Source organism: Peromyscus maniculatus, chromosome 1, assembly GCF_049852395.1.
Source record: "Peromyscus maniculatus bairdii isolate BWxNUB_F1_BW_parent chromosome 1, HU_Pman_BW_mat_3.1, whole genome shotgun sequence".
NCBI classification, from domain to species: domain Eukaryota; kingdom Metazoa; phylum Chordata; class Mammalia; order Rodentia; family Cricetidae; genus Peromyscus; species Peromyscus maniculatus.
Window position 1 is genome coordinate 49,381,993 of NC_134852.1, and position 26,714 is coordinate 49,408,706.

General features: G+C 46.0%; 1 protein-coding gene and 1 long non-coding RNA gene across 7 annotated transcripts in view; one reads left to right on the top strand and one right to left on the bottom strand.

Moving 5' to 3' along the window:
* LOC121828689 (uncharacterized) overlaps positions 1–17,646 on the bottom strand; it is a 39,200-nt gene extending 21,554 nt beyond the window's left edge. The window contains exon 1 of the long non-coding RNA XR_013053054.1: positions 17,358–17,646. This is a non-coding gene — a long non-coding RNA (uncharacterized LOC121828689). The remainder of the gene's footprint in view (positions 1–17,357) is intronic.
* Znf507 (zinc finger protein 507) overlaps positions 17,412–26,714 on the top strand; it is a 34,409-nt gene continuing 25,106 nt past the window's right edge. For 4 of the 6 annotated variants that reach the window (XM_006985017.4, XM_076577538.1, XM_042275466.2 and 1 more), the window contains exons 1-3: positions 17,412–17,552; positions 18,860–18,952; positions 24,559–26,672. In XM_006985017.4, the coding sequence (XP_006985079.1) occupies positions 24,561–26,672 (2,112 nt within the window). In that variant the 5' untranslated portion in view covers positions 17,412–17,552; positions 18,860–18,952; positions 24,559–24,560. The remainder of the gene's footprint in view (positions 17,553–18,859; positions 18,953–24,558; positions 26,673–26,714) is intronic. The other 2 variants (XM_042275476.2, XM_076577572.1) reach the window with 1 other exon arrangement.

Below are 26,714 nucleotides of genomic sequence, written 5' to 3' on the forward strand. Positions count from 1 at the left end.
AAAACATTTTTTTAAAAAGATACTATCTGGGGTACTGAAGAGACAGTGATTAAGAGCATGAACCTCACTTCCTGAGTTTGCTTCCCAGCCCCCATGCCAAGTGGATTGTCATCACCTGTAACTCCAGAAACTGTGGCTCTGACCCTCTTCCAGCCGCCTCAGACACCTCACTCATGTGGCATACACAGAGAGACACACAACTACGCACCACGTAAGGCTATCACTTGAAAATTTCTCCTTTACAGGCGAAGCATCAAGACTGCACTTGGAGTGAAGTTGGAGAGGCAGACAATGGTTTAGGAGGCTTTCAAAGGAGAGCTGAATGTGGCTCTTCACCCAAAGCTGTGGGAAGGCAAACCCCACTCCTTGGACTATCTGCCAAGGGTCTGGACTACAAGATTCCTAACATCCACGAACATCTCCCAGATGCAAAAGGGCTGCATCAGTACCCCTTCAGCCTTCATCTTGCCGTTAACAGTCAAGAGGATCTTTGTCGAGTGAGGTGACTTGGGAAACTGGAACTTCCCACACACAACACTAAGGCCACTTTCTTAGTTAGGGTACCTATTGCTATGATGAAACACCATACAAGTCCGCAGATCAGCAGGATGGAAAGGAGCTGACACCGACCTACTCAGACACATATGAACTATGGCTATGGGTTTGTTTTTTAATGTCAACAAGGGACATAAGACATGAAGAGCAGGTGAGGGATGGACCTGATCAGAAAGGTCAAGGAAGGCTCCCCTAAAAAACACTTGTTTCGTTAAGACCCAAAGACTGAGAGAAGCACTCTGGAGGATGGGGGGTGAAGCATCTTGAAAGCAGAAACATACTTCATGAGGATGGGCAGTGAGTGTCTTAGAGTTTCCATTGCTGTGAAGAGACCCCATGACCACGGCATTTTTTTTTTAACTTTTTATTGATCCTTTGTGGATTTCACATCATGCATCGCAATCCCACTCATCTCCCTATCCCCCTGCTTCCACCCTCTGCCTTGCAACTCTCCCCCCAAAACACAATATTTAAAAGTAAAACCAAAATATCATAAAAGTTAGAAAAACAAAAATAAAATAAAATAAAAAATCTCAGCGTGGAAGCTGTAGTGTGGCCCAGTGAGCCACACAGTAAACCCTTTAGTCCATACATCTTGCAAGTGTTCATCGCAATGAGTCATTGGTCTGGTTCGAGGCCGCTGGCTTCTGCTACATGATAGATACTGGGCCCTCCCTGGGACTCCTCTTGGATATCCTGTTGTTGTCTTGTGTCATGGAGATCCTGGAGCTTTGGGTCTGCAGGTCTGGCCCCTTCACATGCTCCAGCAGTTCACAGATGAGGTGGGTGTTGGGGTGGGGTATCTCACAGTCCTGGTTCTGGGCCTGGGTGGTAGCTGGGTCAGTGAGACTGCCGGCTTTCCCTCATCTTTACCACCAGGGGGAGCTCTCCAGCACTGCCCCTGCAGCTCACCCAGTGCAGCAGAGAGCTCGGAGAGGGGCCAGCTCTCCTGCTCCAGACCCTCAGGTCCAGCTCACCGCACTCATCACCAGGACCAGCTCTCCTGTTCTCAGACCCTCAGGTCCAGCTCACCGCACTCATATCACCAGGACCAGTTCTCCTGCTCCAGACCTCCAGGTCCAGCTCACTGCACTCATATCACCAGAACCAGCTCTCCTGCTCCAGACCCTCGGGTCCAGCTCACCGCACTCATATCACCAGGACCAGCTCTCCTGCTCCAGACCCTTGGGTCCAGCTCACTGTACTCATATCACCAGGACCAGCTCTCCTGCTCTGCCCACGAGAGGTGAAGGTCCCACTCTCCATATTGCTGCACTTGGTGAGGGACAGAGCCAGCTCTTCCACTCTCATGTGCCCAAGGCCAGTTCTCCCACCTGTCACAGGTGGCAAGGGGTTGGGAGGGACAACATATGTCCCTTACCCTTGCCATCCCACGGCATATGAAGGAGGGGGTGGGGCAGCTCTCCTGCTCTCACACCCACAGACCTTGCTCACCTGTACCCCCACCAATAGGGTCAGCTCTGTTGTGCTGCCCAGGTGAGGTGCTGCGCCTGTTCTCCTGGACCACGGCAACTCTTATAAAGGAAAACATTTAATTGGGCTAGCTTACAGTTTCAGAGTTTTAGTCCATCATCATCATGGTGGGACATGGCAGCAGGCAGGCAGACGTGGTGCTGGAGAAGGAGCTGAGAGCTCTACATCTTGATCCGAAGGCAGTAGAAGCAACTGTGTGGCGCACTGAGTGTAGCTTAAGCATAGGAGAACTCAAAGCTGACCCCCACAGTGACACAGTTCCCCCAACAAGACCACACCTCCTCCAACAAAGCCACACCTCCTAATAGTACCACTCCCCATTAGGGGCCATTTTCTTTCAAACCACCACAGGCAGACATGATGGAGCTGAGGCTGGGGCAGCATCAGAGACATCAAGCTGAACTTCAAAAGATGCCATTTGGAGACTCTCAGGCCCCTTCATAAAGGAAAATATTGAAGGACTGTTGCTATAATTTGGATATTCTGTCCTCCAAAGGCCCACATGAGGAGGGACTGGAGACGTAGCTGACATAGGGTGCAATGGGAAAAAATGGGGTGACAGCATGTCCTCAGACAGATTTCTTGTTTCCCTCCACTTCTCAGTCACCACAAGGCAAACAGCTCTGCCCTGTCACATGCTCCCGCCACAGTGTCCTGTTCGGCTCCAAGCAACAGGGTCAGGTGACCATGAACCAAGTAAGTAAACCTTGAGTTGATCTCAGGTATTTGTGACAGTAATAGAAAGCTTAACATAGGCTAACACACATATCCCATAGGTTAAATCAACAGCTTGCTGGGTGTCAGATCTGTACATTCTATTTGCCATAGCAGGAAACTGGAAACTAGACTAAGGAGATCACAAAGAAAGGCCAACAGCAGGAGTTAAAATGAAAAGCATTCCATAGTCCTCTTAAAGTAATCAAAAAAGAGGGATGGAGATGGCTCATAAGTTAAGAGCACTTACAGCTCTTCCAGAGGACCTCAGTTCATTTCCCAGCATCCACATCAAGCAGGTCACAAGTGCCTGTAACTCCAACTCCAGATGACTATCTTGTCACCCTCTTCTGGCCTCCATAGGCACCTGCGCTCACATATGCAGATACCCACACACAGACATACACATATACAGATAATAAAAAAATGAAATCAATGGAAATCAGAAGAGATGGCATTCAGAGACATGTTAGCCAGACTTAACCACCTACCTCTAACTGCAGGACTCTGCAAATGAGTGGGAAATGAACCTCCAAGCATATCATCACCAAGAGTCAATTCAGTCACCCAGGCGATGGACTCCACTTTACATTTCCCCTTCAACTAACACACAGAAAGACAATAAGGTAGCTGTGTTTCTTGTGGTGATGCCAATATTACTAGGCATCGATATAGCAGGGTGCTAATTTTAATCTGCACAAAGATCACAAAATTTTCCTGCTGAGAGGAAACTTAAACAGCATCTGAATATTTGTGCATTTTCCAAGCACACTCGCAGATGCTTTCATGAATACTTTATTTCTTATTAATATGCATGTTTGAAACACATTTTAATTTTTTGCAATTTTTACTTATTTTTCTTTTATGTGTATGAGTGTTTTGCCTACTTGTGTACCACACAGTATACATGGATGCCAGAAGAGGGAGTAAGATCCTCTAGAATTGGAGTTGCAGACAGTTGTGAGCCATCATGTGGATGCTGGGAATTGAACCCAGATTCTCTGCAAGAGCAGCCAGTGCTCTTCACCACTGAGCCATCTCCCCAGCCCATGTTTGGAACAATTTAAGTAAACTCTATGTTTTTTCATAGACTGGGCTTTTGTGTGTGTCCTTTCAAGCCTCTCTTACTCACACCTAAACAGTAGGATGGACACACACACAGTGTATCCAGAAGGTGCTCAATAGATGCTATTAGCTGAGTGGCTTACTGACAATAAATCAAAGGCTGATAATGAATCTGATGGTCAATGTCACGCAATGGAGAGATTGACCTTGCTTCCATTTAGAAGAATCTGGTTCTTAGAAAGCAATAGGCCAGAAGTGCAGCTCAGCGATGGAGTGCTTGCCCAGCATGCACAAAGACCTGGGTTTGAGGCTCAGCACTGCAAGCAACAACAAAAGGAGTAGAGATTATGTGAACTTTCCAAAACATGTTCCACAGGCTCCTCAAAGAATGAACACACACACACACACACACACACACACACACACACACACACACACACACACAGAAGGCTCTAGAAGCCAAGGCTTGGCCCCTTCCCACACAGGGAAGATGGGTCCTTCCATCTGGCAGAGTGGACTTGGCTCAAACAGAATACAAAGTGTGCCATGTGGCTGACTAACAGGTCAAAGGGAAATAAGAAGAGCAAGCAATGTGAGGTGCGTTGTCACTGGAGAAAGGGAGTAGTGTGCTTAGGTGACAGCTGAGGCCACTGCCACTTTCCTTTCATTGATCCCTGAGTGTCACTGTGGCTACCGACCAAGTTCATGTGCTCTGAGCTGACATGCTATGCATCGTAGACGTGTTAACACACTCACTTTTCCAAACAGAGAACAGACATCTTGGGTGAAACCTGGAGAAACCAACCCCTAGATGTCATTGTTGCTGATGAAATATCAAATCTGGAGCCTTCGAACATTTAAATCTGAAGAGAGAGCCGTGCGGATCCGGGTAAGCCACTTAAGTCATGTAAATTCTATTCGCTTTCAACACGTCAGCGTCAAGTCCAAAGGCTTCCGGACTTCTTAACCAAATGTATCTAAGTCGCAGGGTGTTACGGTGTGCTCAGTTGCCAACAAAATCCATACGTAGGAAAAATAGGCCAAGCCCCACATGGTCATATGTGACTTGGCTCTAAAGCTCACACCACAACTCTAAGCTGAGGACAGTGGCTGGGTAACCCCACCTACTTCTCCTCTTCTGTGTGTCCGATGATGTCTGTGATTGTCTGTCACTGGTGTGCACTATACACTAAAGCTTCCCGCCGAGGACATGCCGAAGGAGCAGAGGGGCTGACCATCTCTCAGCTCCACTCCCTGTTTCCAATCAGCCATCAAAAACAGCTCAGAGTCTCCCTCATGGTGGCCTTTCATTTCAGGTCATATTTCTCTGAATCTTTTACAAATACACTATTTATTGATCACTTTCCATCAATCAGTCACATCAGTACCTCATATATATTATGTCATTTAAACTTTTTTTAGGGTGTATGGGTTTTGCCTACATATATAGATGCACACTGTGTGCTTATAGCACCCAAGGAGGCCAGGAGAGGGTGTTGGATCCCATGGAACTAGAATTATAGACAGTTGTGAGCCACCATGTGGGCACTAGGAATTGAACCCCATTCCTCTGGAAAAACAACCAGTGCTCTCAATTGCTGAGCCATCTCTCCAGTCCCCCTTGAAACGTTTTAACAACACTTTGAATATCATAATCCTCATATTATGATAAAATACAGCACAGAGGGGTTAAGGAATACACTGGGTCACACAGCTAGCAGGTGCTAGAAGATTCTGAAACTAAGAGCAAAACCCAGTCCACAGGTGGACTCTTCGAACTCTCAAGCCATCACTAAGACTGACACCTAGGTCCCTAACTGAATGACAACTTTGTCCTCTCCTAAGCCAACCCTCTCCCCGAATACTTCCTTGGAGGTGGGTGTTAGTTCATTGAGACAGGATCTCACTTTATAGCCTAGGCTGGCCTCAAACTCTGCAATCCTCCTGCCTCACTCCCTCAACTGGTAGTATCACAGGCATGCTCCACCAGGCCCAGCTCCAAAAGGTTGAGTGCCTCCTCTAGCTAAACCCATGCCTTGGAGCAGGTGTGCTAAGTGAAATCACTGTTTCATTCCATCGCTGACTGTCCTCAGCCAGAGGAACTATCCATGAACAAGACTGGCCGACTCCTAGAGCCTAGTGGGAGCTCAGGCCCACCAGGGCAGACAGGTGCTGAGGCAGCAATGGCACCTGTGACTAATGACAGACCAGCTCACACACAAATGTGTGGAGAAGCAAGGCAGAGTCCCGGGCACAGAGCCTCCTCCTGAGATGCTTTCCACCTGGCTCAGCCACCACTCCAAGATGCCTTTCAGCCACCTCGCTGTCCCTGCACCAAGCCCTCCACGCCAGCCAGAGGACTCTGCGGCATGCAGGCACTTGTTCTGCACCATATCACACCTGCAGTCATGCTGGTCTGTGGTCTTCGTGTGCACCAAGTGACCCATATTTTTAGTTTTATTTTATGTGTGTGGGTGTTTTGCCAGCATGTGTTTTTGTGCACCGTGTGCATGCCGTGTCTGTGGAAGCCAGGAGAAGGCATGGGACCCCCTGGGGCTGGAGTCACAGATGGTTGTGAGCCACCAGGTGGGTGCTGAGAATCTAACCCAGGTCCTCTGGAAGAGCAGCCAGTGCTCTTAACAGCTGAGCCATCTCTCCAGGCCCTGAGATGATGATCTATTTCTGAGGCTTCTTGCTACCAAGAGCTGATCACAAGGTCATCCCTAAAGGTGACTCTGTGACAGGAGCTGAAGGAGAAAGGCAGATCAGCAAGATGAATGTCACAGGAGCCTGGTCGCCTCCTCACAAAAGCCTGAAGCCATCCACAGGCCTGGTATGGAACACACACGCTCAGCTCAAGGTACATTGCAGCAGACCCCTCCTACCTGCGTCATCACTTAGGATAAGGCCAGAAGGGGCATGAAAACCGTGCCCTGGACTTTCTCTGGGCACCTCGAGCCTTTCTCCTCCTGTTCCCAAGGTTCCCCATGCTTGCTTTTTCATGGTATATGAAGCTGGGGTCCTAAAAGTTACTTGCTATCTCTGTTATTTATTTATTTGTGTGTGTGTGTGTGTGTGTGTGTGTGTGTGTGTGTGTGTGTGTGTGTGTGTGTGTGTTGTGGTTGGGCTCTTCAGTTTGGTTTGGTTTCAATACTGGAGATTGAACCTGGAGCCTCCCAAAGGCTAAGCAAGCATTCCACTGCTGAACAATATTCCCACCCCACCCCCTTCCGCCCACTATTTTGTTTTTGTTTTTAATTTTTGAGACAAAAGTCTCACTAAGTTGTCCAGGTTGACCTTTGTAGTGGTATTTGCTCCACCCATGACCTTGGGCTATGTGGCCCAAAGGAGGCTTCCTGCCATTATGTGACTTCTTATAAGGGCTTGGAGAAGGGTCACATATCCTCCCTGCTCCCTGCTGCAGTTAAGAGCACACTGTCTGTTCCAGAGGACCCAGGTTCAATTCCCAGGCTGTCTGGTGTCTGATCATGCCAGGATTTAAAAAAAAAAAAAGGACCCATGTGACATGAGAGGTCATGTACAACGGCAGAAAGCACCACCTCCATTGGGCCATATAGCCCAAGGTCATGGGCAGAGCAAATGCCACTACAGGCCTTGAACTTGCAATCCTCCTGCCACCGCCTCCTGAGTACCTGGGATTACAGGCCTGCACCACCTGGCTCGATCAGCCATTTGATGATGTCTTCTTGATTTTAAGACAGGGTCATTATGTAACCCAGGCCAACCTCAAAACTTCCGATCCTCTGCTTCAGCTCCCTCTGAGAGCCAGGAATACTGGCATCCACCACCACACCAGCTTTCCTAGTCACCAAAAGAATCAAGAACTCCATGCTGGCGGTGGCTGCTGCTGCGGCTGCTGCTGGCTCCTCCTAGTCTATCACGTCAAGAGGAGCTGTCAAAATAACAAATGACATATTTTGAAGTCCAGGATTACCCCTCAGCTAGACTTCCTTGGTATGATAGGCAGTTACCTCTCCCAGTTAGTGTCTTTCTTCATCTCCCGCTTTTCATTTTCTTCCTTTGCCGCTCTCATCAATAAAGGTCTCTGCTCTAAGGGAAGAGCTACTTCTCCGGGAAGAGTCTAGCAGTATCCTATTACAGCCCTCCTCAGAAGCAGGTGCTATTACCTGTCAACAGGGTTGGGGGCACAGCAAGTAGCTCCCACCCGCTCCCCCTCAGCTGGGCTCCTACCTGGCTCCTAGTCAGATAAGTGGCAAAAGGAGACAGTCCTTTTGGAGACCTCAAAATCTCATTTTCATTCCCCTTGCAGGGAAGAGAGTAGCTTTATTGACAGAGACGACTGAAAATTGCTTAAAAATTGCCAATAACCAGTCTGCATTGAGGCAGAGAGACAGTCTGGCTGAGGCTTGCTCCCTGCTCCAGCGGGCAGGCCTGCTGTGCCTCCCTTTACTGCAGCCCAAGTCTATGGCATATGCAGACTCGTCTGCAAGGAGCCTCTTGTCATCCTCAAAAGGTGCCCCCTCCTCCTCCACTCCCAGCCTGCTGCTGAGGTTTCCTGGATCCCCACCACACACCATCGTGCATTCGGGGAATCGCTGCCAGAAACCAAACACTTAGACTGATTCAAGGACCCAGGGTCACGCCTGTGCTAGCTGGACAAGGGAAATGGCTCACTTCCCACTGGAGTGCCTGGTGGCATAACTGCACATCCACGATAGGCCACTAGATGTCACTATCATAGGTTTTTTTGTTTTTGTTTTTGTTTTGGTGGGGGCGGTTCCTTTTCCTTTTTTTTTTTTTTTTTTTTTTTGTTGTTGTTGTTGTTGTTGTTGTTGTTTGCCTCAAGCTCATCATCCTCCTGGGCCACCTCCCTGGTACTGGAGGACTTACAGGAGTGTGTATCACTGCACTCATCATGTAACTTTTTCTTTCTTTTTTTTTCTCAATACTAGGAATAGAATGTCGAGTCTTGACTTTATTAATGAATGAAAAGTTTGCTCGATGTAAGTCAGAAGGAATGTATGATTAAAAGACATGATATATTATCATATATCTAGCTGTCAGTAATAAATTAACATTAGCTCTGGATTCTGTACACTTTGCATCCTGAATATATACCTAGAAATACTTCATAATTATAGTTCAGGTCTCAAGAACCATCGTAAATTACCCACCGTCATTCACTCTCTATAAGAGTCGCTGGCCCTGTTACCAATGTGGTGTACTGGCATCTGAAATCGCTGGTGCTGGAGTCGGGAATTCCCAGTGCAATTCCCAGTGCAATTCCCAGCACTCCTGGGAGAGGATAGGAGGCAAAAACAAGAGAACCCCAAAATCTCAATGGCCAGTAAGAGACACTGTGAGGTGAAAGGTACCAGCCAACACGTGAGATTGTCCTCTGACATCTGTGTGCCATTGCACGTGTGTGTCCACATTGATGTTTATACACACAAGACACGTACACATGGTACACATACACAAATGCACAAAATACAAATAAATAAAAGTCATAAAATCTCTAGTGTTGTGAGGCCTTTCTGTTCCTCCTTTTTTTGAGACGGGATCTCCATGTTGCCCAAGCTGACCTTGAACTTTTGATCCTTTTGACTCACTCTCCTGAGTTGTGATGGGATGACAGGTGGAAATCAGCCTGCCTGGCTTTAATCTCTCCTTCCATCTTTTTTTTTTTTTTTTTTTTGGTTTTTCGACACAGAATTTCTCTGTGTAGCTTTGTGCCTTTCCTAGAACTCACTTGGTAGCCCAGGCTGGCCTTGAACTCACAGAGATCTGCCTTGCTCTGCCTCCCAAGTGCTGGGATTAAAGACATGCACCACCACCGCTTGGCTTAATCTCTCCTTAAAAGAATTACTTATTTTTATTTTATGTGTAGGAGTGCTTTGCCTGCTAGTATGTCTATGTACCATATACATGCCTGGTGCCTGCAAAGGCCAGACGAGGGTGTCAGTTCCCCTGGAAATGGAGTTACAGATGGTTGTGAGCCACCAGGCAGGTGCTGGGAACTGAACCTGGGTCCTCTGCAAGAGAAGCCAGTGTTCTTAACCACTGAACCAACTCTCCAGCCCCTCAACTTGTTTCCTATGAGGTTCTAAATAAAGCAGAAAAATGTGCAGCAGTCATCCAGGGCCAGGAAGAAGAGGAGAAAAGGCAGAGAGGCCTGTTGTGACAATGGGCGTTTGCTCTAGCTCATGTGGGTCTGGCCTAAGTTTCAGACCAGTTATTTCCATGTTAATTCATTTAGAAAAATTTCCCTGGGAGCCCCGTCATAATCAGCAGAGAGGCTGTGCCATCGAGGCTGAGATGGAACTTAGTCTAGCATGCTCCTTGCCTAGAGGTTCTGTTTCAAGGATCTGGGCGGAATGATACAAATTTGGGTTGAGAGTGGCCTCACTGAAGCAGCTTTTTGAGGGTTCCAGGGATTCAAACTCAGGTCCTTGCACTTGCACAGAAAACACTTTTAACCCACTGAGCCAGCTTCCTGACTCCAGCACCAGCGATTTCAGATGCCAGTACACCACATTAGTAACAGGGCCAGCGGCTCTTACAGAGAATGAATGACAGGTGGGTAATTTACGATGGTTCTTGAGACCCGAACTATAATTATGAAGTATTTCTAGGTATATATTCAGGATGCAAAGTGTACAGAATCCAGAGCTAATGTTAATTTATTACTGACAGCTAGATATATGATAATATATCATGTCTTTTAATCATACATTCCTTCTGACTTACATCGAGCAAACTTTTCATTCATTAATAAAGTCAAGACTCGACATTACTCTTCATGATGAAGTTCCCTTTTGAACCCAGAGGACCTCCTGTAATTAAACTCTGTACCTCCACAGACTAGACATCTGAAGCTTAGAAAGAGGATAAATTGAACTTCTGGTTTTACAAGAGAGGTGAAAAATGTCAGAAAGACGGAGCCCACCCTCTGAGTGCCCTAAACGAGAAAGCCAAGGCAGAGGTGACCGCTGGCACCAGACTGTGTCCGCCACCTTCTCCCTCCTGGCCGCCGCCGCCTCTCCCTCTCCCTCTGTCGTTTCCGTTTCTCGTATGGGGATTACACGTGGCAGGCAAAGGCTATACACCAAGTTACAATCCCAGCCTTCCTTTGACTTTTTGAGACAGGCTGACTTTGAACTCATCGTGATCCTCCCGCCTCTGCCTCCTGATTAGCTGAGATTACAACAATCTTTCCTTTTTAAAAATAATTTTTAAAGATTAGTTTTTTTATTTTATATGTATGGGGGATTTTTTTTTGTGTGTGGTTTTTTTTCAAGATAGGGTTTCTCTGTGTAGTTTTGGTGCCTGTCCTGGATCTCACTCTGTAGTCCAGGCTGGCCTCGAACTCACAGAGATCCGCCTGGCTCTGCCTCCCAAGTTCTGGGATTAATGGCGTTTGCCACCACCACCTGGCCTATATGTATAAATTTTACCTGTAGGTATGTAGGAGTACCTCATATATGTCAGGTGCTCTCAGAGGCCAAAGAGAGCCCCAGCTCCCCTGGAACTGAAGTCATAGGCAGTTTTGAGCCACCATGTTGGTGCTGGGAACCAAACCTGGGTCCTCTAGAAAAGCAGCAAGTGCTCTTAAACATGAGACATCTCTTCAGACCCAACATTTCATTTTTTGAGACAATATATTTTTAAGATCACAATTTTATATATATATATGTATATGTATATGTATATATATACATATATATATGTATATGTGTATATATATACATATATATATATATATAATCACTATCAGCCAGATGTAGTGGCAAATGTCTGTGATCTCAGCAGCTGAGAAGCTGAAGTGGAAAGATCTGCAGTTCCAGGCCAGACACTGACTCAAAAAGAAAAAAAAAAAGATTCTTAATTACTGTATTTCTTATACAGGCCTCTTGCCTCCTTCAATTCCCCGCGCTGTTCAAAAGGCTTACATGATGAATCTCTCTATAAGAAAGCTAATCTAATCTCATTTTACCAAAGACAAAGTGTCCTTCAGAAGTATCATAACTTGAAAGACTTCCGTTTATTTATTGCATGTGTGTGTGCTTGTTTCTGTGTACACACACATACACACACACACACACACACACACACACACACACACGTCATGGCACACATGTAGAGGTCAAAGAACAACATTCAGGTACAGGCTCTATCCCCTTCCACCATGTTCAGGTCATCAGGCTTGGCAACAAGCACCTTTGGACCATCTCACCCATCCAGAAACAAGATTTCCTCAGGTCCAGCTGCTCGGGTGTCTCATTCAGTTTCTGGCCAGTTACCAACTTGCCATGTACTACACTATCTTTTGTATTCCCCAAATTTTAATAGTGGGCTGGTTTAAGTTGTATCAGACTTTGTGGTCACTTTAGAAGATACAGACCCATGATACTTGCAGAAGTGAAACCTTTAACCTTATCAACTAATTAAGGACCCTAAAGTAGAATAATGAGGTGTGTGGAGACAGGGACTTGGTTATCGGGGTCATCGCTCATCTGAGAACAGAATCAGATCCCATTGAACAAGTACTAGATAATTGAGTAAGCAGGTTTCCTATCTGGAACATGAAATCTTGCTACGGCTGGTTAATTAAATCATGATAAAAACATTCTGTGGCAGGTACAAGGTGCTGAGAGTTTATTAAGACGTCCACAAGCTCAGTGGAATGATGCCTGGATCTTTGCACTCCTTCGACTTTTAAGAAACCTTTACTACAATCTTTCTATAGAGGATTTTAGGATTTTGTGGGGGGGGGGGGTTGTTTGTTTTTCTTTTCTTTCCTTTTTCTTTTTTTTTTTTTCTTTTTTTAGAAAAAGTCATATTAAGCAGAACTGGCAATGCAAGACTTTGATATCAGCTACTCAGAAATAGAGATGGGAGAATGGAAGATTTCAGTTCAGCCTGGGCTGAGTAAACAGTGAAAGAAGACCTGGGGATGTAGCTAAGTGGCAAAACACTTGGCTAGCTGGCATGCAGCCCTGGATTCCAGCCCCAGCACTACAAAAGTGTGTGTGTGTGTGTGTGTGTGTGTGTGTGTGTGTGTGTGTGTGCGTGTGTTTGCACGCGCGCGCGCGTGCACTCAGATATTTACATGGGTGCATATGTGTGTATATATAGATATACATATCTGTATATACATGTATGCATGTATATATGGATGCACATATACACACATGTAATTGCTGAAGTTTTGTATCAAAGACTTTATGAAGTTGTCTGCATTTTTCAGTCAGATTCTGAATTTCATTCCTTTGTACTAGTTGGTTTCTATTCCTATGATAAAACACTGACCAAAGCCAACTTGGGGAGAAAAGATTTGGTTTATCTATCACAGTACATCATCAGGAAGCAAGGAAAGGAACTGAATCAGAGGCCACAGAGGAACTCTGCTCATTGGCTTGCTCCCCATGGACTGCTCAGCAGGCTTTCTTATAGAACCCAGGACCACCAGCCCAGGGATGGCATTGCTCACAATGAGCTGGGCCCTCCCCCATCAATCATCAATCAAAAAAATGCTCAACTACAGGCCAATCTAAAGGAGAAATTTTCTCCATTGTTATTTCCTCCCCTCAGATGACTCCAGGCATGTCAAGTGGTCAAAAACAAAACAGAACAAACAAACAGAAACCCAGCAGAACCTTCTCTCCTAATTCTACCTCCTACACCCCCAGGAAGGTACCCAGAATTTTGGAAGTTGCTTACAATGCATTTCCTGATTACTTAGTTAATATTATATCCTTCTGGGGTCTTTGATGTAGTTGAAGACTAGGTAGTTATTATGGTTTTCCTTGGTTATGATAAGATATAAAGTAGATATGAAACCTTGGACTCACAAATATAGGATAAATAAAATATTTTCTTTAAATTTGCCAAATATAAATAGACTAGATATTGTAACTGTAATTCTTGCTTGAAAACTGTTTTGTTATATATAATTTTACTATGTTAAAGTTAAAACTGCACTTTTTAATTAAACAGAAAAAGGGAAATTCTGTGGGATAATGCTTTTGTACACTGGTTTAATAAAACACTGATTGGCCAGTAGCTAGGCAGGAAGTATAGGCGGGATAAGCAAACAAGGAGGATTCTGGGAAGAGGAAGGCTGAGTCAAGAGACGCCAACCTGCCATCCACGGAGCAGCATGTAATGGCACACAGGTAAAGCCACAGAACATGTGGTGACATATAGATTAACGAAAATGGGCCAAGTTTAAGTGTAAGAGCTAGTCAGTGGTAGGCCTGAGCTAATGACCAAGCAGTTTTAATTAATATAAGCCTCTGTGTGTTTACTTGGGTCTGAGTGGCTGCGGACTGGGCAGGACACAGCTACAAATGGCAACCAACGTGGAGCTCGAATCCACAACCCTGGGATTAAGAGTCTCATGCTCTACCAACTGAGCTAGGATTCTTAGTGTTATTTCCTAATTATTTTATTAGCATCCTTTTCTACCTGGAATGGTTTGCTTCTCTGCCCCTTCCAGTTGCTTCCATGTAGCAGAGAGTTCATTGGTAGTTGCTAGGCATGCTGCAGTAACAAACGGCTTCCAGACCTCAGGAACTGGCTACCCTCATGTCTGTATGTAGTAAATCAGCTATGTCCACTGTCACTCTGTGATACAGACTGATGGGGTGGCCACCATCTAAAAACTGCCAATCATTGAACCAAATGGAAAAGAGGACCCTAGAGGGTGTTGCACTGGCAACTGGAAGCTCCAGTATAGGGCTGATTCACTCTGCACACAACTCATTAGCCCTCATCAGTCACTGGCCACACCCACTTGGCCAGGAAGTTTGATCTAACTGTGCCAAAGACAGAAAATGGGACACCGTGGATGCCAGGAATGACAGCTGGGAAGTCAGACAAAGCTGCATCTGCTCGTTTTGCCTTGCTCAAAAGCCTTCTATTTTCTCTGGGTGGTCCTTTCTCTGCTTGGGATGGGGATGCCCATGGGCCTGGCACTGGATTTGGAACCCAGGGCCTTGTGTGCACGAGGCAGGCTCCACCTCTGAGCTGCAGCCACAGCCCTTTCTCTAATATGTTTTTGCTCTGTTGCTTGACCCAAGAAATTTCTGATTTCTCTTGCATTGACTTTCAGATTCATGGATACTACAGTAGACATCACTCATCGGCTCTTACAAGCTTGAGGCATTGTGTTGTTGTTGTTGTTGTTGTTGTTGTTGTTGTTGTTGTTGTTTTGGTTTTTGGTTGTTGTCTCTTTGCTTTTCAGTAACACCAGGGAAAGGGAAGGGGGAGGGCAAAAGAGGGGAAGGGAAATGAACAAGGAGGAGATGGAGAAGAGAAAGAGGAAGGGAAGGGAGAGGCAGGGAGGGGGGGAAGAGGTGGCAAACATGGGGGAAGGAAGGGAAGGGATGACATTGCCATTTTGTCTCTTGTCCCTCCTTTCAGGCTTTCCTACCTGGGGCTGACCCAAATTTTCTTCTCTTTCTACCCTTCCAGGCTAATCCCCCTGCCCCCATGCTCTACCTCCAACTCGTTCCGGAAAACAAATCACTCAGCCCTTTATTTTCATTTCTTCACTACTTGGTGCAAATGGTGGCGGAGTCTGTGAACCAACAGATGGAATTCTTACTTCTTTGGTTTTCCAGCACCCAAAGGCTGGTGACCTATCTTCCAAGGTTTGCTTTTATTATTTTTAATTACATTTGAGGAGAGTATGTACAAGTGAGCACAGGTTGCCCATGAGCTCTAGAGGTTCCAGATCCCCCTGGAGCTGGAGATACAGGTGACTGTGAGCTGCCGGCCATGGGTGCTGAGAAGCAACAGGTCTTCTGCAAGAGTAGAATGCACTCTTAACCACTCAACCCTCTCTGTAACCCCCAGCTGGTGAACTGCTATCCAGAGACACAGTAAATAAGATGGTAGCCATACCTAAACACTAACACATATTTTTTGCTCGTATTTTGGGTCTTGCTCTCATTTGGTAACTGATGGCTCAAAAGCCAAACTCTTTGAAATGGTTTCTAAATATACAAAGAAACATTCAAAAGATACCTCACCTATCATGTCCCAGCTGATGCCAGCACCGGAATCCTCTTTAACTTCCTTCCTCCTGTGCACGACCGACCACTGAGTGCAGACCCGAGCTCCTGGCTATGTGGTTCCTGCTACCCCCTAACTGCCTGCTTATTCCTGGCTTGAAAGTTGGGTGACATTGCTTCACTCACTTTGCATTTATTTCATGGTACCAGCACAGGACCCAACAGGGCTTGTTACAGCAGAGTGTATACTTCATGAAACAGATCCAAACCACAAACAGAATGGCTTACTCGGAGTTACTAGGCCAAGCTCACCAAGTCAGACCTTACAACTCCTGAAAATCTTTCAAGAATCTCAAGATGGCTCAGCAAGAAATGGAACTTTCAGCCAAGCTTGACAACCTGAGTTCAATCCTTGTGACCTACATGGTAGAAGGAGAGAGTCAACTCCCAAAAATTGTCCTCTGACCTCTACACACAGGCTGTGGCACACTCACATGCAAATAAATAAATGCAATTTTTAATTTTAAACTTTTTCTCTTAAGAGAAACTATTTTCAAGCAAAGATATTCCTCAAAGGCAGCACAGTCTCTTATCAGACAACTGAGTCCCACAGGGGTAGGACCTCTTTATTTCCACATACAGTGCCTCAGAAACAACAGTCCAAGCAGAGCCTGGGATGGTGGGGGCACATCTACACTCCTGGCTCCTCTGGAGGACTGAGGTAGGAGGATTACAACTTCAAGATCTGCCTGGGCTACATAAGGAATAAGAAGCCAGACTGAGCCATCTGTCTCAAAAAACTCAAAGAAGATCAGGGCTGGGAGATGTAGCTCAGAGGAATATCCCTTACCTAGTATGTGCAAGGCCCTGGGTTCAATCCCCAGTACCTCAGGGCAGGATATATAGTTCAATGGGTAAAGGTGCTTGCTACCAAGCCTGAAGGCCTGAGTTCGGTATCGGGACCCATTTCATGGAAGGAAAAACTAGACTCTAAAAGCTGTCCTCTAGCCAGCAAAAGCCTCCACAAACACCATAAATTAATGGGTAAATAATAATTTAAAAATATTTAGATTTATTTTTTGTGTGTGAATGGTTTACCTACATGTATATCTGCACCATGTGTGTGCCTGGTGTCTGTGGAGGTCAGAAGAGGGTAAGGGATTCATATCTCCTGGAACTGGAGTTGTCCATAGTTGTGAGCCACTATATGGGTGCTAGGAACCAAACCCAGGTCCTTTGCAAGAATCTCTCCAGCCCCCAATAAACCTTTTTAAAAGAGTAGTCCAACCAGATTCACATGCAAAAGGATGTAAAGAAAGATGGGGTAGATGAGGGGATGAAGAATGCCCCAGCAGGTTGAGGCCATAGTGCATATTGATTGAGTTTTGAATTTCCACCAGCACTGACAGGGCATGGATACCATAGAATCTACCCAGAGCCAAAAGCACTGTTCGCTGGAGGGGCGTGGCCTGTGGTAGCCCCGCCTCCGTCGTGGGCCCCGCCCCCGCCGCGCGCCTCCCGGCTCACCTGACCCGCCCGTCGCTCACGTGATCCGTCTCGGCGCCGCCATCTTGGAGCCACGGCTGAGGAGGGGCAAAGCGGGGGGAAAAGAGAGGGAAAAGAGTCAGGAACGAGGCGGGCGAAGACGAGGGCGCGGGCACGGCGGGGTCCCGGCCGGCCAAAGGAGGCTCGCAGAAGCAGCAGCCCGCCGCCCGACCGCAGGTACCGAGCCCCGGGCCGCCCCTCCGCTTGAGCGCCGCGGGCCATGTGCGGCCTCGCCGGTGACGCCCGCTTCCTCCTCGCCGGTGACGCCCGCGGCGCTGCCACGCATCGGAGCCCCAGGGCCTGTGTGCACTGTGGTCCCTCTGGCGGGCCTGCGGAGAGCCGGGGCCCGCCGTGCGGCTCGGCTGGGGGGGGGAGGCCCGCTGCTCCTCAGGTTCCGCTGTGGCGGCTTTGGCTTCTGGAGACGTGGAATCGCTTAGGCCAGCCTGGATGGAGCTTAAGTTTCTTTAATCCCCGGCCCTTTGACCACTGCGTGGTGTAGGAACAAACCAATGCAAAAGAAAAAGAGCAGTCCTGGCCTCCCACACTTACACATCCTCTGGGATGACTGATACTTCCAGAGATCGCTGAGACCCTTGGGGAAAGCGCGCACCTTTCCAGACCTGGGACATCCCGAGCGTTGGTTTGGAGTGCGAGGCCTGGGTGATTAATTAGGCCCAGGCAGCCCCCCAACCCCAGGGCGGTTAGGTTCCCGCAGTGGACTGGAATTTGCTATCGGTCGACATCGCCCAAGGCAATTACTGGATTTATCACCCTTCCTGAGTTGTAGTTTCCACTGTACTGAAATCTGATTCAGTGTATGGATTGCTTTATTGATTAAATAGAGAAAGCCTGGCCCTTCGTTTCTTGACCACGGTAACTTGTTGGAAATTAACTTCGGAGGACGCCCTAGCAGTGTGCTAATTTTACTTAACTCTAATCGCTAAGTTACTTTCCACGCGAACCGAGTAAGCATACTTTTAAGCAGCCATAGGAAACGGTAGCAAAGAAATGGAGGACCAGGGCGGGAAACTGCATTGGAAAATATATAGGTCAAGCCACGCTGTCATATCTTTTCATGCTACCATCCTGCCCACTGTGTTTGACTAATTTACATAATCACCCCTTAGGCTGTAATTTTGGTTAAAGTTAAAATACCAATATGTCATTTATTATTCCATATTGGTTAGAAAATTATGTCAGTAAAACCAGTAGTTTGCTGAGTAAATTACTTACAAGGTGAGGGGGGGGGGACTTAAAATATACAATTGTTAGATGTTCCCAGACTCGCTTTAGCTTCCACAAAATCCTCTACTTGTTAAGTAAATTATGTAAATTTGCCTCACATAATTACATTGCGTGAACAGCCTTCTGAAATTTCTTTTTAATGTTAAGTATTGGAAGTTTCTTCACCGCCAAAGTAAATCATTATGTTTCACCAAGAAAGAGAAATATTTGATTCTGTTTGATTTCCTTCTCGGCCACAGCTGGATTGTGACGATTGATCCAGAAGACTGCATTAATTTCAGGAATTGATTGGAGAGACACTGTCTCTGCCACTAACAGCCATGTAACCTTCGGTAAGTCACTTATACCTCACTAAGTTACCTTATTTATAAACTGTGATACTGTTGTAACTGGACCCAAAGAATTCTGGGGCTCTAGTACAGGGAGATGTTTGCTGCTGCCTACCATATGGAGCTGTTTCTCTCCTCCATGTGGATGCTTTGTTCACCTTGAGGTTGGAAATACTGGAGAAAGCATGGTTTTAGAATACCATTGGCATGGATTCCAGTTCTTAAACCAGATACTACCTCACATCTACAAGCCTCAAGTGTGATTGATACTTTACACCTCGTGTCCAGAGAAGGGGCTGGGTAACAGGAGTTAGAGGAATGTTACTCTGAGTTTGCATCTCCAGGACAGTGGTCCCCAGCACTGTGCTTGACTTGGGTATTTCATAAATTACACTGAAGCTCAATACTGCTTGATGTTAGTTAGGCCTGTGTCTTAATTGTAGCCGCCCGAGTCAGACTATTGTCTCAGGCTAGGTGCCAGCTAAGAAACTCTACACTGTGAGAACCATTACTTATGTATTTATACTTTGGTTTTCTCTTAGTAGCTATTATTACATTGAGCTGAGAAGATTTTAAATAGATTATAGCTGACATTAGGAAGGTCTAAAGTATAAGTAGCTTTTAGGTTACTTTTAATAGACAGTTTGTAACTCCATGCTCTAACAGTCTCCAGCTTTACCCTCACACTCAACAGGAGAAGACTCTAAAACAGTAACTTGCTGAGGGTCACACAGCTTAGAGCACGTCAGAGGAGGGAGGACCCTACCTTCTTTTGGTTGAAACAACTATCAAAGAGATATTAAAATTCTTGAGAATCTGAAAGAATGTGAAATTCATTGGCCATCACTTCTCTTGTTTTGGGCTTGGAGTTTTTGTGTGTGTATTTGCCTAGTTGGAAAAAAAAGAAATCCTTAGTCTGAAAGAGAATGTTCTTATATCATCTTGTTCTGTCTTCACATATACCCAGAAGATTACAGCCCTTTCTCCAAGCCCACATGAATTGTAATCATACTGCTATAACTAAAAGAAACTAATTAGATACACAAATACACCAAATAGCAAATTATAAGAAAATAAAGACAACTGAAATTGTTCACTTTTCTTGGGAAAGACACTAATTATAAGCTTTTTCCTGTGGATTACTATTGTCAAGGACAGATCTGATAGACTTGGTGGGAAAGACTGTAGAGCATTTCTGGTTTGGGAGAGTAGTTTGTTTACTGGAGCTGACTTGATCTTCTGATCTAATGGTGTAGTTAGTGATTCCAAACAAGAAAACTCCCACTTGACTTGGTCTTAGTGAACCTTCCTCAGGTCCCTACCTCAGGGAGCATGCTCTTCTTGTAAGAAGGTGGTCGTGTTAGAGCAGGCTTCTTCATCTCAACCTTTCTTGTCACTCTTGCCCTATTATTAACAGTAGGGAAGCAAACAGCAACAAACTCAAATCAAGATGCCTTGGGAGGTTGTATTACAAAGATAATATTAATCCAGGTATTAGGTTCCTATAGGCAGGCCACAGGGATGGAGTTAGTGGGAGTAGCAGCATCAAGAACAGGGCAGTACCAAAGCCAGAACCAGATTTGTAGAGAGCAGCTGTCTGGGAACCTTCTGTCAAGAAGCAAGCAATCCAGGGTGACCTAGAAGTAGGGAACCAGGACGTTGACTGTCCCTCTGGTCCTCATGGCTCTCCATTGGCAGTACCCAGCCAGAAGACCAGGGATCATAGTGATAAAATCCCATAGAGAGGAGGGGACAGGGGATGACATCTGTGCCCCTAGGTACTGGGGTCTTGTGGATATCCTGCCTCTTCAAGAAGCCTTGTGCCTGTTCTCTGCCTTTCAGTCTCTCAGAACTTGGCCATTGTGTACTTAGCCTTGATATTACATTACCATAGTATTGGAAAGCTGGCACTTTGGTCTTCCCTAGTTTCTCAGTGTGCTTGGCTTTATCCATCTGTGAATAGCTAAGTGAGTGTAAAATGCTCCTGTCCTGCCTGGTTGCTTTGTGCATTGCACCTGATTATGTTTTTGCTTTTTTTCAGGGTGGGGTGGTATTTTTATCTTTTGGTTGTTTTTGTTATTAAAAACTTTAGTAGGCACTTGCACAAGTAGAAAGAAGAGTATAATGAATAGGTAATCATCCCGTCCCCACCTTCACTGACAGAGTCGGTTGTTCTTACCCTGTCTCATCTCCCCAGCCCCACCCTACTTCCAACCCCATGAGCATTTCTTTGAGCTATTTACATCACTCGCTCTCTCTTAGGTCCAAGGGTGGTCTTCAGATCCCTCGTGTTCCTTGATGTGATAGGAGTCAATGGGGTTGTATGCTGGCTCTTTTTCTTTTCATCTCTCAGTCTAATGAGGTTGAGTTCACTTGACATATAATGTACAGATAGAAACCTACATATCTACATGTACCGTGTATATAATACATATGGACTGCGTGAATGAGCTAAGAAAAATACTGTGAAAAGTGAAGAGTTGGTTTTAGTGACCTCCTCTCCTGTGTACTTCTACTAGGGGATGTTTGTGACCTTTTATTTAACAGACTTTTCTTTTAATGAGTTTGTGCTTGCTTGTTGGTTTTGCCTGCAGACCTAAATTGTTTTTTTCAGGTGTTTCTTGATGCGTTTTATGTTGTCATATCAGTTTGATAGCTGCTTTACTGTACTTATCCCCAAATGTATGCAGCCTCTAAAATGAGATACTTACATAAACGTTCCAGGGAAATTGGAGCATCTGCCGCCAGTTGCCATTAGCTCTTAATGCCTGAGCACACACAGCTTTGAAAGTGAGTGTTGTATCAAATTCTTTTGTATTAGTCTTTCTTGAGCTTAGATGAACTCCTCCTCCTCCTCCTCCTCCTCCTCCTGATTTGACTTTCTAAGGAACCACTGAACTATCCATTGGGAGCAATTTGCACTGCTCTGTCTTCCTCCTATTGGATCATGAAGTAGACGAGAAAAATCTGGAGTCACCTTTGCAACACTGGGTGTGAGGTCTGTTGAGCAAACATTAACGGTTCTCTAGGTTATCAGTTAGCCTGTGTGGCTGTTACACACAGGGAAAGGAGACCTTGGCTTTACAGTGGTGTGGAGCTGTATCAGGTCAACAAACTGGAAATGTGTGTAGAATTTGTTACTTTTATTATGTAACTAATATACTATAACAGTTGGATTGAATGACAGCAAAAATCCTTCAGTTATGGCCCCATAGGGAAGTCAGCATGCACGTGAAGAGCCACAGCACCGTTTGGCCAAAAAACACTGGATTCTTGTTTTTTGGGGTAGTCTTTGTATTAACACTTGCCTAAGTGAGGTCAGAGGTCAGTGTCAGTGTCTTTCTCTCTTGATTTCCATTCTCCCTCCCCCTACCCCAGCCCTAAACAAGGTTTCTTGGTGTAACAGCTCTGGGGTTATAGGCATGTGCCACCATGCCCAGTGCCCAGCTTTGACATGGGTGCTGGGGATCCAAACTCAGGCCCTCATGCATGCAGCAAGCACTTTATTCACTGAGCCATCTCTTTCCAGCCCCTAAAACTGGAATCTTAAGACAGTGAGCTGTTTTTAAGAAGCCGCAGAAAGGGGTTTTTGTTTTTTCCTGAAGAACCACATTGTTCTCTATCAGTCTCTTTTGTAGCAGCTGGAAGCTTGGTATAGAAATCTAAAAAGACTTGTTTTGGCTGAGGATAACGAAAGGACACAAATGTTCTGAGAGGTGTTTTCAGAGCCTGGGATGGCTGTGTTACGGCTCTGGAATATGCGCTCCATTAGGTAGCTGTTACAGGCTGGCCCTAGAACAAGAAAAGCTGGTGTTAGCTTTTAAGATAAAACACTTGCATTTTTGTCTGACGTGGACCTAGATAAAGAAAACTGAGGCTGCAAAGAGTGGGTCCTAAGAAAGGAAAGGCCACACAGGGTGACCAGAAACTGAGAAGGGCAGGCCCAAGGTGCAGGTTGGGAGCACTGTGGGAGTCTGCCTGGTGGTTTAGGTGTGATCCTGGTTGGAGGTGGAGCCTGCCTGATGGGTTAGGTGTGATCCTGGCTGAGAGCTAAAGGGCCCTCATGCAGGATTCAGCCATGTGGGGAGAAGAGTGCAAAGCCTGTTATTGGAGTTTAAGAATGGTGCCTAGTTTTTGGTCTATAGCTTGTGGCGCTGAAAATCTTGTTGGCATTTATTGAATGTTGTGAATAAGGTTCCAGAATATACCTAAAATGTGGAAAAACAAAACTTATTGCTGGAAAAGAGCCTAAACTTAATGTGATCCACTAAAATGTGATCCAAGTCAACAAGATAATCTCACTTTAAGTCAAAGGAAATGTCTGAAATGAGAGGGCTGCCAGGAAGTATGAAGACTATTCAGAGGCCTAGGGGGAGGGTGATTTCAGGGTATGTTGTGCTCAGAAAGTTCCGTGCCTTGCTGCATTATCCAAGCCTATCACAACCCCTCCCTGACCTTCTTTCTGGAGCTGACCCAGAACTGGAGTGGCAGCATTTTCCTTCTCTGACCCCCTTCCCTATTGAGGAAGGAGAAACATGTCTGGGAATGAGGAACAGTTGACCACTGATGTGACCTCTAGAAAGCCACAGCATAGTTTGTGGTTTATCTGGTGGACCATAAATCAAAGGAAAGAGAAGGAGGAAGTGAATCATTGCTCTTATTTAGTTTCATTTGCATAGTACTTCCCAAAATTCAGTGTCCTGTATAGTAGATTAAAATGAATATATTTTCAGAATTTCAAAGATTTTGAGCAGAAAAGTGTGATTTTTGTTATCTACAGTTAAAATTTGGTATAAGAAATCCTTTATCCAGAGTTGTGTCACACCATGTGTCACATCACAGACTGATGCTTCCCAAGAGCTTGAGGTGATTCTGAAGGCCCTGAGGATAGCTGTGGTTCTTGAAACAAGGAATCCGGGTCTCTTTGGTTCTAGAATTTCAGGGGAGAGACAGGGCAGGGTGGAGATGCAGGATAAAGGTGTTAAAGTCATTCCCAAGGAATGCGAGATCTCCTTCATCTGTCTCTAGGACAGTGGTTCTTAGCCTGTGGGTTGTGACCCCTTTGGCAAACCTCTGTCTCCAAAAATATTTATGAAAGGATTCCTAACAGTTAAGAAGTAGCACCAAAAATCATTTTATGGTTGGGGATCACCACGCCATGAGGAACTATATTAAACAGTCACAGCATTTGGAAGGTTAAGAACTTTTGCTCTAGGAAAGTGCATTTCAAAGTGGAATTCTTTTTTTTTTCTTTTTTCTTTTTTTTTTTTTTTTGTTTTTTTTTGTTTTTCGAGACAGGGTTTCTCTGTGTAGCTTTGCGCCTTTCCTGGAACTCACTTGGTAGCCCAGGCTGGCCTCGAACTCACAGAGATCCGCCTGGCTCTGCCTCCCGAGTGCTGGGATTAAAGGCGTGCGTCACCATCACCCGGCACCAAAGTGGAATTCTGAACTATGGAAGTCTGTATCAGGGACAATCAGGTGCATTGATGGGGACCTCCCAACTTAGAGGATAGTTAAACGTTTCAACCACCAGAGTTGACTTTGTTTTTCTGCATTACATGCATGTGATTATCCCATAACCCATGCTCTCTGCTGTGCACTGTCCCTAGATATGGAAGAAAGAAACAGCATTGCTATGTTGGTGCCAGAGATTGGAGAACAGGAGGCTGTGTTAACTGCTGAAGGAGTCCTCAGTCCTGCCTCAGAAGTTGACGAACAAAGAAAAGCCAAAGCGGATCCATTGGTCCATGTCATCCAGAAGTTAAGCAAGATAGTAGGGCATGAAAAGTCACAAAAATGTCTTCTGATTGGGAAAAAGCGCCCACGTGCAAGTGTGATGCCACATTCTCTTGAAACCCTAGAGCACTGTGAGATTCCAGCTAAAGCAGCCGAGTCCCCTGCTGCTGAGATTAGGAAATCCGAGATGTCACAAGCAAATCCCACTCCAGACTGTCCTGCCTCTACTGATGGGAAGGCTATGTCCTACCAGTGTAGCCTTTGTAAGTTCCTGTCATCGTCCTTCTCAGTGTTGAAAGAGCACATCAAACAGCACGGGCAGCAGAACGACGTGATGCTAATGTGCTCAGAGTGCCATGTCACCTCCAGAAGCCAGGAGGAGCTCGAAGCTCATGTGGTAAATGAGCATGAAAACAGTGCCGGCAGCCACGCTCAGCTCAGCTCCTCCTGCCAGAGAGCCACAGAAAGAAAGGATGAGACCATGGTGGACATCCCAGTGAGCATGGGCAGTCCACAGACCCATGCTGTCCAAAGTGCAGCCGTGGCAGAGGTGGGCAGGAGGAAGTGGTATGCATACGAGCAGTATGGCATGTACCGGTGCTTGTTCTGTAGCTACACCTGTGGCCAGCAGCGGATGCTGAAGACACACGCTTGGAAACATGCAGGAGAAGTTAACTGCTCCTACCCAATCTTTGAGAATGAAAATGAGCCCCTGGGTCTTCTTGCTTCTTCAGTGTCTGCTGCACCTGGTGGAGTTGATGCAGTCGTCATTGCTATTGGGGACAGTGAACTGAGCATCCACAATGGGCCATCTGTACAAGTACAGATTTGCAGCTCTGAGCCACTGTCCTCTTCATCTCCTTTAGAAGAGAGCACAGAGGAGGGAGTACACCTAAGCCAGTCAGTCACCCTGGACTCTAACGAGGAGGAAATGCTAGAGGTGATGTCTGACTCCGAGGAGAATCTGTTTGCTGATAGTTTGCTCTCATCAGCACAGAAAATCATTAGCAGCAGCCCAAACAAAAAAGGTCATGTGAATGTCATTGTGGAACGTTTGCCAAGTGCAGAAGAAACCCTCCCACCAAAACATTTCCTCATGAATGCTGAGATGGAAGAGGGGAAGAGCCTTAGCCCTGCCAATGCCCAGACTGGGTGTGGAGGAGCAGGAGACATCTACCATGCTGACAAATGTACTGTTGATATTGGGGGGTTGATCATTGGCTGGAGCAGTGCAGAGAAGAAAGACAGTGAGCTAAGTAAGGGCCTGGCTACTGATGAGAATGCCCCGCCAGGACGGAGAAGAACCAATTCTGAGTCTCTCAGGCTGCACTCCTTAGCTGCAGAAGCCCTTGTCACCATGCCGATAAGAGCTGCTGAACTAACGAGAGCCAGCCTTGGGCACATAAACTATGGGGACATAAACCTTTTAGATCCGGACACTGGACAAAGGCAGGTCAGTGGTCCATTGGCAGCATACTCAAAAAAAATCATGTCTCCTCTTAAGAACTCTTCAGATGGAGTGGCAAATTTTAACCAAAGCAGTTCCACTGTGGTAGCGCTCCCAGAGGGAAGGCAGGAATTGTCAGATGGGCAAGTTAAGACAGGCATCAGCATGTCCCTTCTTACTGTAATAGAAAAACTGAGAGAAAGGACAGACCAAAATGCATCAGATGACGACATTTTGAAAGAGTTGCAGGACAATGCCCAGTGTCAGCCCAACAGTGATGGGAGTTTGTTAGGTTCCAACGTGGTGGAATACATCCCAGATGCTGAGCGGCCCTACCGCTGCCGCCTGTGCCACTACTCAAGTGGCAACAGGGGCTACATCAAGCAGCACCTGCGTGTCCATCGGCAAAGGCAGCCTTACCAGTGTCCTATCTGTGAGCACATAGCTGAGGACAGCAAAGACTTGGAAAGCCACATGATCAACCACTGTAAAACCAGAATCCACCAGTGTAAGCAGTGCAAAGAGTCTTTCCATTACAAGGTGAGCAGCAGTCGTGAGGGTGGGCAGGAACTTAGTAGATGT